Raw genomic sequence first — 14,186 nt, forward strand, 5'->3', positions numbered from 1 at the left:
TACTAAAGAACACTTTATCAGATCTAGACGATTTTTCGACCCTTGGACAGCTAGGGTTAATAAGTGGCAAGTTCTTTTTACTCTTTGACGCAGACAATACAACTATTAACTATTATTATTATTATTATTATTATTAATAATAATAATAATAATAATAATAATAATAATAATAATAATAATGGAAAGAACGAGATCAAGACAATTAACAGCTACGCCCTGCCAGTGATCAGATACTCTGCTGGGATAATAAGCTGGCCAAAGGTGGAAGCCCAGTGACCATGGATGTCAAAACACAGAAGCTGCTCACCATGCATGGAGGGTTCCACCCCAAGTCCAGTGTCCAGCAACTATACACTAAGCGCAAAGAAGGGTGCCGGGGACTAGTGAGCATCAAGGCCACTATAACTCCAACTCAATCTGTTGGTTTCCTTATATATGCTATTATGAATTGGCTTTCATTATGTTTTTTTTTTTTTCCTGTCTGTAAAGCGTCTAGAGATGGCATTGCCGTGATTTGACGCTATATGAATAAAGTTGAATTGAATTTAATTGAATTATCCAAGATGAAACATTCAAGCTCCATGAATACATCAGGAAGAGGGCACCAAGGGATGAAGCATTTAGTGAATGTTTCAGATGATGGAGTCTGGAGGAACACGAGATGGAAGAACCGTCATGGGAGGAAAAGCCCCTGCATGGGATGTACCACTGGCAGATCATAGAAGTGGCCGATATAAACAAGTCCTGTCAATGAATGGAGAGGGCTGGACTGAAGGAAAGCACAGAGACACTAATCATGGCAGCACAGGAGCAGGCCCTGAGCACCAGAGTGATCGAGGCCCAGATCTACCATACCAGGCAAGATCTCAGGTGCAGATGATGCAAAGGATCCCATGAAACAATCCAGGACCTCACAGCAGGGTGCAAGAAACTGGCAGGTACCGAGAAAACAACAACAATAACAATAGAATAATAATTGTTGGTAACAATGATTATTATAATTGATAATCATGTTTATAATGTATACAATGTATATCTCTAAGTTTAAGGCCTAAAAAGTGCACTCAAATGACAGTTAAATCAATTCCCTGAATGCATTTTACAGATTTTTTAAATGTTTCTCTTTCTTACAGCTTGCCATTAGACTACATTTGGAATATGATAAAAAGGTTGGAGATGTAAAATAGTAATTTACTTATTTTTTAGAATTGACAAAAATAACTTCTCTGTTGTCTTGTGTTCAGTGTAAGATCGTGTCTTTTAACAATGATCTCATCACATGGCTGTAGTAGAGATGGACAAACAGGAAGGCATTACATCAGTACCAGGGAATACTTGTCCAATCAGCTTATTCGCTGAGATGACACATGCAGACACTCCTTCTGTCTCTTTAGTCCAAAAGAACTCAGCTAGAAGCTCTATCATCTCTTTCAGAGGAAGAGTTGAAAGGACGAGATCCTGGATTTCCTTTCAGATATTCAGAAGATTCTGGAAACAACATTTAGGCTGTATCATGTACAGACTTAAATCTGACTGTTGGGTTTGGTGTCCTGGTCCCCATTTGTGTCACCTTCCTCAACATCCAGGCAACATCGCTCCAGGTGCGCTGAGTAACCTAGATGGAGAAGAACAGGAGAAAGAGGCAGACAATTTTTCTTCTGTTTGTCACCACACCACAGGTAGGCACAACATGACATGACATGACATGACATGACATGACATGACATGACATGACATGACATGACATGAATTTTTAATGTGTGGATGTAAAATTTGATCTCAGTGTAAATAAACAGAGTTAAGAAAATGCTTGAACAAGAATGTTCATAGTGGAATAAATGTGGGATATAATAATTTATATAAAAATATAATTTAAAAAAAAGCCAACAACATTGACATTTCCTTCTGGGATAAATCAAGTTTTTTCTCATGTCACTGATCATCACAGAAATATAAATCTGAAGACAATAGATAAATTCAATTATTCATATCTTGAATATGCAAGATGCAAACAAATGCATGCTGATGCACATTTGCACAGATCCATGAAACATGCAACTACTGTCAAATACTGTGTTGATACCATGTAAATGATGGGAAAATAACAGATGTTCATTGTTGCTTGTAGTCATATTACTGCTTTCTTTTGTTTCTACCTTATATTCTTGTTTATTTATCTAACTCTTTCTCTCTTTTTTCCTTTTTATTTGCTTATTTTAAATGTAAGAACAATTGAGAGCAACTTACCACCAGAGTCAAATTCCTTTTTTGTTTGCACAATCTTGGTGAATAAAAGTGATTCTGATACTAATACTGCTTGTGTTTATTTTGGTATTTTAGTTTGCACCATGAATACCTCTCATTCCCTGCTGTGGACGCATGTGTACTCTGTGTGTGCATGCCTGCCAATTAAAGGTGGTGACTGCTGCCCATGGTTTTTGTCCAGAGACACAGCAGGTCTGTTCTGCAGGCACAAGAAACAGATGGGTCAGACATATGACTCAGCAGCGATGAACAGCTCTAAGCAATCCCCCTGCATCAACTAGCCATGTGTGTTTGGCTTGTTTAGAATTATGTATGAAATTCATCTGTTGTTATTACTTTTATTGTCTCACCTTTACTTTCAGGTTGTGATGACATGATCAGTGAGGTTGCTGATCCTCAGTGGTCCACCTACGAACCTCCAGTTCACTTACAGATCCCAACCACATCAGACCTGACTGAATGCGATCCAAGTGCTCATTCATCGCAGCTTCCAGTAACAGGGATAGAAGCTGATCAGGGAGAAATATCCCAACATTTAATTGGAGGTTGTTGCTGGGAAAGTCCAAGAATTGAAGCCCACAGCTGTGTAGGTGTTTGTGGACAAAGGGAACAAGAAGATTTGGAACCATGCTGGACACAGTCTCCATTCGTTTACTATGGAGGTGAGATTACACCTGATGTTTCAAGTTGTGTAAAATAGTAAATTCTGTGTAAGTGTTGTGTTTTCAAGTATTACAATATTTTATCTTACGGATTTTAAAGAATACTAATTATACAGTGTAAATAATGATTTAGCATGTTAAATCAAGGCAGTTAAATCTATCCATCCAGTAACAGGAGGGCTTTCAGTCCACTTCTGTCAAAGATAGATTTATATATATATATATATATATATATATATATATATATATATATATATATATATATATATATATATATATATATATATATATATATATATATAGTAAAATAAAAATGTGTTATATTTATTGTTTTTCCTATACACTTTGTGAACTCTATTAAATTGGGGCTTTGTTAAGACATATATTTTTTCAACATTGTTTTCAATGTTTTCAAGTGCTCTGCTCTGTCTGAGATTGCTAATAAAAGGTTAAACTTACCTTGGAGCCACTCACACTTTAAATCATAAACTCTGAGGTTTTTTGTTTCCTTCTACACATCAATCACAGTTTATCACAAACCGTTATTGTGCATGGGCAAAACTACGAGTAATTTTAAATCGTTTGAGTTATCGTGTGGCATGTTTCATTCATGGGAAAATGTTTAAGGACAAAACCAATAACATCCTTGTATTTGATTCATCCAGCAATGAGGAATGTAGTGGTAGGAGTGGAGGTGATTGAGGAAGTAGCTATTGAAGACACTCTAGAAATAATGTAAGTAACATAAAAATTTGCCTTAATCGTAATTAAAAAAAAAAAAAAAAAAAAAAAAAGAAGAAGAAGAAGATGAAGAAAAAAGAAAAACAATTTTGCTGTCTTTCTCTTTGCAGAACAGAGGACATATATGCTGATGCTCAGATGGATCTTGAAGTATTGGAAGATGAACTCTACCCCACATAAAGCATCACTAACTTAATTGTTTGATGAAAAACAAATTGTACATATTCATCTAATTTTGTTTTTTTTAATGTGATACATTAATGCTAGATTTCTTTTTGTCTTCGTGTGTTTCTAATACAAAAGGCCATTGTATTCTTTGTTCAATAAAAATAAACATCTTCAATTGTTTGTATATTTCAATATATCATAATATGATATGCTATGGTATGATATAATATAATATGATATGGTATAATATAATATAATATAATATAATATAATATAATATAATATAATATAATATAATATAATATAATATAATATAATATAATATAATATAAATTGTGAAAACCATGCTGTCACGACCAGAGTCTATGATCACAGCATGAACTTCAACTACCAGCATGCATTGCAAGTCAACTCCCGACAGCTATATGTTACGTCATCATTCTGCGCAGAAAACGACTACTTTAGTGCAATGTGAAGGAAATTAAATTTCAAGGAAAACTTTTCATTGATTTAGATTGTAAAACGATCAAATGTCGGATTCATCACAATCAAAGACTCTCCAGGATCGCCTGGACCGTCTACAGGAGCTGACAGAGTTTACTGAGAAGTGCAAAAAACAACTACACGACATATTTGAAACGCTTGGATGGTCGCCTGATTACAAAGCCTCCGACCAGGTAGCCTGAAGATCTTTACTAACATGTTTTGTTAGGTTAGCTTTTGTTCTCACAACTAAATATACAATAACCTAAGCTGTTTATTTTAATGTAAGAGTATTGTTTTATGTAAAAGTGCAATTAAACTAAATTAAGTTACCTATTTTCATCTAATCTGATCTGAAGAAGGAACATCGATGATTAAAACAACAACAAAACACACTAATCCTATCTGTAACATCTAAGTAGATAATCAGTCCTACAGTTCTCAATGATTGTTTATACCCATTTAAAGGTCTGTTGATAAAACTGTACCTTTAAATTTAGTAGGATTAATAATAACAATAATAGTTTTTGTAAATTTTAGCCGTGATCCATACTAGGGGTGGGAAAATCAAATCGAAACTCTGGATCTTATTTTGCTTCACAATTTTAAACTCAAATAAATAAAAATAATTCATTATTTTTATTGATCTTTTTACTCTTTTTCTTGGGCATTATAGCAGCAGAATAATCATCTGGCTACTGTGTCATTTTTCTTGATTCCTCATTGGAATCAAGAAAAATGACTAGCAAAAAAAAGAAAAAGTTTTGTACATTTTTTTTTGGTTTTTAATCTACAAAAATCAGCCATATAAAAGAATTGTGAGAATTGCAATTTAAATCGAATCGACACTCAAAAAAATCTGGATCGAATCGAATTGGGACAAAAGCATATCGTCACAGTCCTAATTGATACAGACCCTGGAATCTTCCAAAGAGTTTACAAAGCGTATTCATTCATGATTTTTTTTTTGCCATGGGAGTAGAATTTGCTCTAAATTGTGTATGTGTGTCTTTTCTTTTCTTTAATTTCCTCTTTGTGTGTGTGTGTGTGTGTGTGTGTGTGTGTGTGTGTACGTCTTGGTTTTGATGAATTCTCAGGAGCCAATGGAGCAGTGCCCCTATGACCCAAACCACAGAGTCCCAGTCAGGTCTATGGAGAAACACAAAGCCTCTTGTCACCTTCGACAAATGGGCTACACAGCAGATGAACAGGTAATGCTCATGACTGCAGTCTAATGTAAACAAAAGCAGAGAAGTTTCAGACTGAGACACTACAGCCAAGATATAAATGTTGATGTTTGTACAGCTTTTCTATTAATTTTTTTTACAAAGCAGTGAGGGAAACTAACTGAAAAGGACTGTCATCATTAAGTTAATGTTTGATTTTTTTCTGTTTTTAACTGTAATCTCCACTGATATGAAAAAGCACAGAAATATTTACAGAAAATTAAACATTTCTAACTATTTTGCAGGCAGAGATGTACGATCCCTCTGTCTGCTATGAGAACACCAACGTCAGAAGCTTTATAATGGGTGAGTCACACAGAGGTAATAGTTTTGATAAATGTCTGTCCTTTATCATCTGAAATTTAGTCAGTTAAAGTCAGGTGTTCCCCTAAAACAGATTTTTAATTTAACATTTTGACATTTTTATTTCTAAATATATCCTTTTTGTATAGTTTAATTAGTAATCTTTCAGATGTTTACACATTTGGCTATGAACGTTATAAAAATTGGGGGAAAAAATAATTTCTGGAAATGTTTAACCTTTTGTTTGGAATTTTGAATTACACTCTTCAGTTGTCTAAAATGCTGCCTGTTTGAAACTAAAACTGTCTTTGTGAGGAGCAGAATTGTTTTCATCTGCCCTTATGTCGTCTCCCTCATACAGACAAATCCACCCAAAACCAGGTGATCTTACAGGCGAGATCTGCAGCACCACTGATGAAGATGGAAGGAGTCTTCTGGCAAGGTATCACCTCATCTTAATAGGGTTATAATAGAATAATTTATCAGCTGTCGTTCCCTAACCAAGATTCTAAATTTTAATAATTCAGATCTTTGCTTTTCTACTGAGCCCACTAACTCCACTAGATGTCCCTCTTGTGTTATACTGGTTAACTTGTCAGAGCATTATGGACTTTCTCAGCCGCCATGACCAAACATTCATCTCAGGACTTTTACTTTTAGACCTTCCTTTTATTTGGGATTGGCGTCTATATTTGACGTGATTTTTCTTCTGATACGGGTGTGTAATCTGTATGTTGTGTGTTTTGTTTACAGCAACAGGGGTGAGTATTAGAGAGGAGATGGGCTCTAAAAAGTTCTGCTGCTCTGGTTCAGGCTTGCCTGATTACGTGCAGTATCCTTTTAATATCGTATCCTTTTAAAGCACAGAGCTGGGCTATGGGACTCTTGTGTCTGTTTACACAAGCACACTTTTCCCTTTACGTGTTGGGAAAAGTCAAATTCAATATTCAGAGTGTTAGATTTACAAAGAAAATACTAAATTTGTCCAACAAAAATGCTTTTTTTTGAAGTGGTTGATTTTTCCCCACGTGACTGACACTAAGAGAACCTGGGATGGTGTCACTAAAGCAAACCATAAATGTCAGACTATTGGAGCACAAAGAAATGAGAGTCTGTTGAGGGATATTTACTTAACTTTATCTCTATCAAAATGAAGAGCATTTTCAGCCTTGGTAGACTGGCTGACAGACAGTATTTGAGCTGAACAATGGCTTTACTGGAAGACAGAAATATTGTGGGTGTATTCCAGAAGACACAGAAATTCTGAAAATTAGGCTTTATGAATCCAAATAAAGTCAAGGATCTGCATGCTTTGATTTGTCTGTTTAGTAATACCTGTTGTTTTTCTTATCAAGCTTAGCTGATAAATTAAGATCCTGTTGGGAGCATTTACAGAACTTCTTAGGATTAAAAGCCATTGCATCAAATATGCATGTTCTTTAAATATGCCGTGCTGTGATTGGATAAATGAGTAAACAACATACTCTGAGAAGATGTGTAATGTGTCAGTGTGTAAAACCTCTCTGGTCCTCCATCAGGTCAGTACTCCGGCCAACCTGTTGATGTACCGCAGAACCATAAACGAGCCGTGTGTGACCTCACTGTGGCTGACCGATTGGCTCTTTATGATCATGTGGTCAGCGTTTTCAGCCAACAGAAGGAAGCAGCATCGTCGAGTAACGACGATCTCTACGTAGATCTTGTGTCAAAACTACAAAAAAGTAAGAGTCACATAATGTTTGGAAAATATCTTGAAAGTCAGTGTTGTTCTGTTGATTGGTGAAAGAAAGAGTTTGAATCCTCCCTCAGTGCAGTCCTGTGGTACAGTAAATCCTCTATGTGCAGATGAAGAGCAAAATGAACCTAAGAGCCACTTGGAGCTGATGGCAGAGATGAGGGACTACAAGAGGCGACGTCAGTCCTACAGAGCCAAGAATGTTCACATCACCAAGAAGTCCTACACTGAGGTAAATACGTTGCTGGTGTAACTTTTCACCTGAATCTTTGAGTTGAATTGGATCAGTGTCACTAACCTTATTATTTCTTTTATATTCTGATATAACTTGGCATTTAAAGCAAAATTACAGAACTTTCTCCCCTTAAAACTTTGTGCTTCTGTCTTGTTTTGATAGTTTGCTGATATTTATTATTAGTGTGTACATTGCTAGAGTCATCATTGTCCTTCAGAGAGACAACAGTCCAGAGTAACATGTAACATCTGCACCTTACGGCACCAACAACGGGATATTGACAAATTGTCCCTTCTAAACGTTCATCTTGGCTGATTTATCAAAGAACTGGAGGAAGACATTATCAGAGGAAGCGAGGGAGAGAAAGAAAAAAAGGACAGAGCAAGAGATAAGACTAGAGTCAGCATCGGACTGACTTTTACTGGCAGGAGAGAGCTTAGAGAAGAGGCAGGATGCAAGACAGAGGCTGAATTACCATTTGTTTGGGTTGTGTGTGTGTGTGTGTGTGTGTGGGGGGGGGGCGGGGGGGGGGGGGGGGGGGGGGGGTCCAAAGTTCAGTAGTATTTAAGAAATTTAACTTTGTATCTTCGTCAGAAAGGGGAGCACTTTAAAGCTGAAAATAAAGAATTCCGCATTAAAAATGCTGACAAATATCAATTCAGAAAAAATTGCTTGCAAATCCAGTCACTGTGGCTGTTAGACTCTAGTGGTGTAGGAAATGATATTGGGATTGTTAAGATTAAACTTAATTAAAGTGCTCACATTTTCTTTAGTTAAATATAGAATATATTGATTTCAAAGTGACAATTTTGTACAAAGCCAAGAGATTCCTCTCATAACGCCACAATGGTCCACCAGGCCCACAAACAGCATGAAAAGAACTTCATGTTATTTATGTCACTTATTTATTTAATTAATGTATCTTTTATTGTCATATTTGTTTTTGCTGTTTCATTGTAAAGCACTTTGGCCAAATGGGGTTGTTCGAAATGTGCTATAAAAAGGTAATAGTGCAGGACCATGTTGGTCTCAGTGCACAAAGCTGTCAGTGAAAGCTTTTCCTATTTAAATTACACTTAAGAAAAACTAATGTGTGACAAAAAACCCTGCAGGTTATCAGAGAGGTGATCAGTGTCCATTCAGATGAACTTGCCAGACAATGGAAAGAGGAAGAGGATGAGAAGGAGTCAATGAGATCTGAACAGTCCTCCCACAGGTAGGGTTACGGAAAGACTCCTGGTGCTCATCTGTGGCCTGTTGTTAATGAAGAAAGCAGATAAAAATCACATAGGGGTATAAACTAAAGAGGAGGTCCCATGTTAAAGACATGATTTTATTTGTCTGTCAGTCGTTGGGTGGATAAAAGACGGTCGGCGTCCTCCGAATCCCGCCATTCACACAGCAAACGCCGTCGCAGCCGAGAACGCAGCCGAGAACGAAGCCGAGAACGAAGCCAAGAACGAAGCCACAACAAAGAGAGCAAGAAGAAGAAGAAAAGGAAGGAGAGGTGAGGATGACTAGAGCAGCATTTGTGATGTGACCAATTAAAAATGGTCAGTGTTTGTGTCTGTATGTTACCTCTTTCATACTACAACAGAATTGTAACATCTCATTGGCTTTTTTGTTTTTGAAGTCGAAAAGCCCCTTTTCATTTTGACAATGACTTTTTTTTATTTTCTCTTTGCTTCTCCAGGGATTCCCCTTCCCCAGATTATCACCATGACCATAAGAAAAAGAAGAAGAAGAAGAGAGATGACAGGGAGAAAGAGAAGTGAGAGTGCTGGATTAACAGAAGTCATCTCAGGCGAGGTCAAAGCTCGTCTTGACCTTTACGAGTCTCAAGATGACCGGCATCATGACATTTAGTTTGCAGACTAAGTGATTTAGAAAACATAAATGTTTATAAAGTTTGAGAATCGAATGGTTAAATAAACATTTTCAAACAATCTCCAAGTGGTGCTTTACGTTGTGAAAGTGTCAGCTAACGTCGAACAGGCCACACCTGCCTAAAGCTAAAGACGACGTGGAATGTTGGACGGACGTGCCATAACTGACACACCTTCACCGCGGGGTCAGAGGTCACTTTGTTTGGTCATAAATCTTACTGTTATCTGCTTACATATATTTCTAGTTATTGAGGAAACCCTGGAAAGTGGGACTCTGTAGGACATGCTATAGGACTGATGTGGTATTTTGTAAGATTAAAAAAACTTTTCAAGCCTGATGAAAGTTTCATGTCAGCAGTACATGTTATTACAACCTTCACTACCTACTCTGCATCTTGGCTGCTCCTGCTGCACAACCAATAAGCCACATACAGATTTATGTTGCAAATGTCCAAATGTTGCAAATGTTTTTTTAGTTAGTGCTCAACTCGAATAAACTTCCTGCAGACAGAATTGTTTGAAGTTTTTTTCGCATTCCAAATCAGCATATATTGAATTTAAATTAAGCTTCAGTAAGTAATTTTCAATGCTTTCTATTTTTAATTCCATGTAAAACATTTTAATTTCAAGTACATCACAATTTTATGTTTTGTATTCACTTCCTGAACACAATTCATGTTCACAATGACTTGATTCAAGCTGTTGGTCAACACAAATCATTTGCATGAATTCATGCATCTCTTCCTCTCCATCTTTCTCTGCTGATGCTGGATTCTGGCGCAGGTATTTCTCACACTGCTGACAAGCAGAGATAGACGACAAGACGAGCAAAATAGACGGAAAGGATCCCATCAGCGCCTGGGAACCTGAGGGATCCTGAGGAGGCAGTTAGGACAGGGATAGCTGCTGGACTGATAATGTTGTGAGGGGAACTGCTCAAGGAAAGCTTGATCAGGTTGGGATTTTTCTCATCTGTAGCCTGAGACCATCCTGTTCAGGATCTGGTTGGGTGTGAGGAGACTGCAGCACCATGGGAGCCTCCGGTAATAAGGTAAGAGGTGATGGTCTGGGTTAGCCTCTAGCCATGTTGGCTCAGTTTCATTTCCCTTTGTGCAAGGTTTAAAGGATGGGATTAATGAACTAATTACCATTAATAACATGTTTCGGATACAGTTAATATCATTGTGATGTTTTGCAGGTTACTGTAAAAGACGAGATAAGGCAAAAGGGAATGTGCTGCTTGTAGAAATAATCAAAGCCACATTCTAGTTTGTCCTTAGTTTGTTCTAACCATTAAGCTTCAAAATACCACCAAACTTTAAAGATACACAATGAATCCAACTTTTTTTTTAGAGTCCAAATGCTTTGAGCTGTAAAATCAGAATTATCCGCAAAACACACTGATGTAACATTTCATTTCTACTAACTCCTTAATGTGAGGAAATATCGTGACACAGATCTGCAGCGAGAAGTCAGAAGAAACATAATATATAAACAGAATACAAACATATTTTCATTTTTCAAAGAAATGTTTTAAAAGTACTTATATTTAAACTCTTACTGAAGATAAGATCTTGCTTTCTGTACATATTCTGGCTTTCAAACCATTTCCTTTTTGCACTGAGGAGGTTGAGAAATGTTTTATTTTTATTGCGAAGAGGGCAACCCTGAAGATATCTTAACTGCTTTTCTCAATTATTGAGGTGAGTGTCTTTGTTTAGTCACATTCCTGTCTTTGTTTTATTGACAAAGTAGATTGCAAATAAAATAAGACCAGTTACACAAGAAGATAATTAGCTACATTATCAACTTTTTTGACAATTTAAAAAAACAATGATAATTTTCTCTTGCAGTGCAGGTATTTGTAAGATTGTTCTTTTTATATATACTTTAAAAAGAGGTGTCAAAGAAAAGACTCTTATATGAAATGAAACGAAGATCAGTCAGGAAGGACACATTTCACCTCAGCACCCAACAGGTCCTGCTTTTCAGGATTGTCATTTCATCCTCACTTTGCATGTTCTGCTTGCTGCAACTATATTCTGAACCTGTTGGATTTGTTTTCAAACTACATGGTAAAATAAATGTTAAGTTTCAGTATGTCTGTAAAGTGGCCTGAGATTACATTGTTATGAAGTGGTGCGATACAAATAAAATTGAATTGAAGTTATAAATCAAAATAATTCGTAAACTTAAACTTCCTGTTTAAATAAAGGTTGAGAGAATTTATTTGACTATTAAAAGCTCAAATGTATCTGCTCACAACATTTCACAAAATCCACTTTATGACAAGCTCAGTCTGAGATTTACAGAGGGAAATTGTGGTTATGGTTACGATTTTATCCTCCTCAACCTTTCATCTACTGACCATGTGTGTGTTATACACTCGCCTGGTCAAACGTGCGGGTTGTTCTTCAGTCGGTGTTCCCTGTGCGGCTTGAGGAATGTCAGAGGAGTCTGAGAAGAGCTCGGTGGTTTTCATTCTGACAAAGAAACCTCAGTCTGTTGAAGTCTCACCCAAACACCAGCAGACACATCAGAGCAGCTCGGCCTGCAGGACTGAAGCCGCATGACAACCAGAGATCTGCAGGCCGGAAAAATGGATCTGCTTTTTTTTTTTATTTATCATTTCTCAGATCTGATGCCATCAGCAAAGGTTTCCTGCTTTTATTTCTCCAGTTGTCCTGGCATTAGCTAAGAAAGTCTAGGAATCTACGCGACAGCAGATGTTTTCTACTACTGACCTGATGATAGAAGGCATGGTGTTGTAGGAGCATGTGGATGATGTTCATGTCTTTAGGTCTGAATCATATAAAGTGCTGAACTGACCAAAACATATATTGTTTTATACACACACACATACACTAACTACTATACAGTAATCATAAACATAGTAATAAGCTTTGTGCTTCTTGAACAGCTGATTCACCAGCTCTTGGTTTTAGTTGTTACCATACAGTGACTGATGTCACCATAGCAACTGAGATTGTTTGGTTGATTGTTTTAAAGGTGATGTCATTTTTAATCTATGTTTCGTCATTGCTTAAAGATGAACTGCAGGCTGAGGCTTAGCTACTGTACCTTCGTATTCAAGCAGAGCTTCAAATGTTAAACCAGATAGAACAAGTTGCAGCTGTTTTTTGAAAAAGCTGATGGATTATGGTGGAAGTGAAGCTTATGAAATGAGTATGATAACTTTATTTAATTATTACATCTAGACTGGGCTAGCAGATGTATGTGTAGACTAGAGGAAATGTGAAGCACATTAGTGAGCAACACATTTCCTAAAAAATTGTGATATAAATGATTTCCACATTAGTGTGAAGGTACTCAAAGGATATGAACCTTCAGTGTGTGGAGGCTGTACTGGGACAACACCAAGAAGAAAGGAGTGTGATTTGATTTTAGCAGGCACATTGACGAGGGAAGGCTGCTATAATTTGGTATCCATCTTTCATCCTACCTGTACTGAAGACTGATAAAATGGACTACTCTGTACTCCTGTCTTATTCCCTGTTCTGTCACTCCATCTTTCTTTCTCTTGTTCTCTGATAATGTCTTATTACGTTTCTTTACTGAATCAGCCATTGTGCATGTTTAAAACAGCCGGTGTGTTAATACCTGCTTGTTAGCATGTGATGTGATGCATATAGCAAAACTCAGCTGTGATGTCACGTAGCATCCCAAAAGGAAAAGGTCTAAAGTGTGCTTCCTCAACCTCTGGATGCTGCTGGACGGTGGTGGCTTCAGAAATGTTCATAATAAATGGGATTCTGCCATCAGACATGTAAAAATGGGGACTTTTAAAGTCAGAAAGTTTGTATTTTTTTGGACAAATTATATGCAGATTATAATTTCTGGTTTTGAACATCGACCCTACCCCAAAGCGTACAGGGACTTCTTTTTTTTCTGAATCTTTTGTTGTTTTTAAGAATTACACATGCAGACATTTAAAATACAAAATCCTTTTTTTTTTTTTTTTTTTTTAAATTTTTTTTTTTAAATTTGTTCCACAATTTTTTGCCTCATTTTGCAGTAGTTTGGCGAACTTCTGTCCATCTTTATTTTTAGAGACTCTGCCTCTCTGAAATGTTCATTTTGTGATACATAGTCTTATTACTAACCTGCTACTAGTTAACCTAATTAGATTGTCAAATGCTCTTACAGTTGTTTTTGTTTTGTGCGACTTATCTTTCTGGCTTTTTGTTGATCTGTTTCAATATTCTTGTTTAGATATGTTGCGGCCATCAAATTCAAAATGGGCGTATATTTTCTATAAAATGCTCTAATGTTTCAGTTCCAACATCTGACATGTATTTTTATGTTCTATTGAGATTATCATAAGGGTCTATTAGATTTATAAAGCACAGCATTCGTTTTTTATTTATCTGTATCACAATGATTTGGCAGCTGGATGAGAAGCATATAATAATGAGACGAGTGCAGATGCATTCTTTGATTCTTTTATAGGAAAACCTTTAT

At 36.6% G+C, this 14,186-nt stretch overlaps 1 protein-coding gene across 1 annotated transcript; it reads left to right on the forward strand.

Annotated features, from left to right (window-relative positions):
• Window positions 1-4,295: 4,295 nt before the first annotated feature.
• On the forward strand, window positions 4,296-10,086 carry snrnp48 (small nuclear ribonucleoprotein 48 (U11/U12)). The gene is made up of 9 exons (XM_079239958.1): window positions 4,296-4,513; window positions 5,417-5,530; window positions 5,791-5,851; window positions 6,210-6,290; window positions 7,387-7,569; window positions 7,694-7,815; window positions 8,931-9,034; window positions 9,167-9,325; window positions 9,512-10,086. The coding sequence occupies exons 1-9, from the start codon at window positions 4,367-4,369 to the stop codon at window positions 9,591-9,593; spliced, it is 1,053 nt and encodes a 350-aa protein (XP_079096084.1). The 5' UTR covers window positions 4,296-4,366; the 3' UTR covers window positions 9,594-10,086.
• The last annotated feature ends 4,100 nt before the right edge of the window (window positions 10,087-14,186 follow it).

The sequence above is a fragment of the Telmatherina bonti genome (assembly GCF_933228915.1).
Source record: "Telmatherina bonti genome assembly, chromosome: 5".
In the NCBI taxonomy this organism is placed as follows: domain Eukaryota; kingdom Metazoa; phylum Chordata; class Actinopteri; order Atheriniformes; family Telmatherinidae; genus Telmatherina; species Telmatherina bonti.

Coding starts and splice junctions, on each gene's coding strand:
- snrnp48 (XM_079239958.1), top strand. CDS start 4,367: ATGTCGGATTCATCACAATCAAAGACTCTCCAGGATCGCCTGGACCGT. Junction 4,514..5,416: donor ATTACAAAGCCTCCGACCAG/GTAGCCTGAAGA, acceptor ATGAATTCTCAG/GAGCCAATGGAGCAGTGCCC. Junction 9,035..9,166: donor TCTGAACAGTCCTCCCACAG/GTAGGGTTACGG, acceptor TTTGTCTGTCAG/TCGTTGGGTGGATAAAAGAC.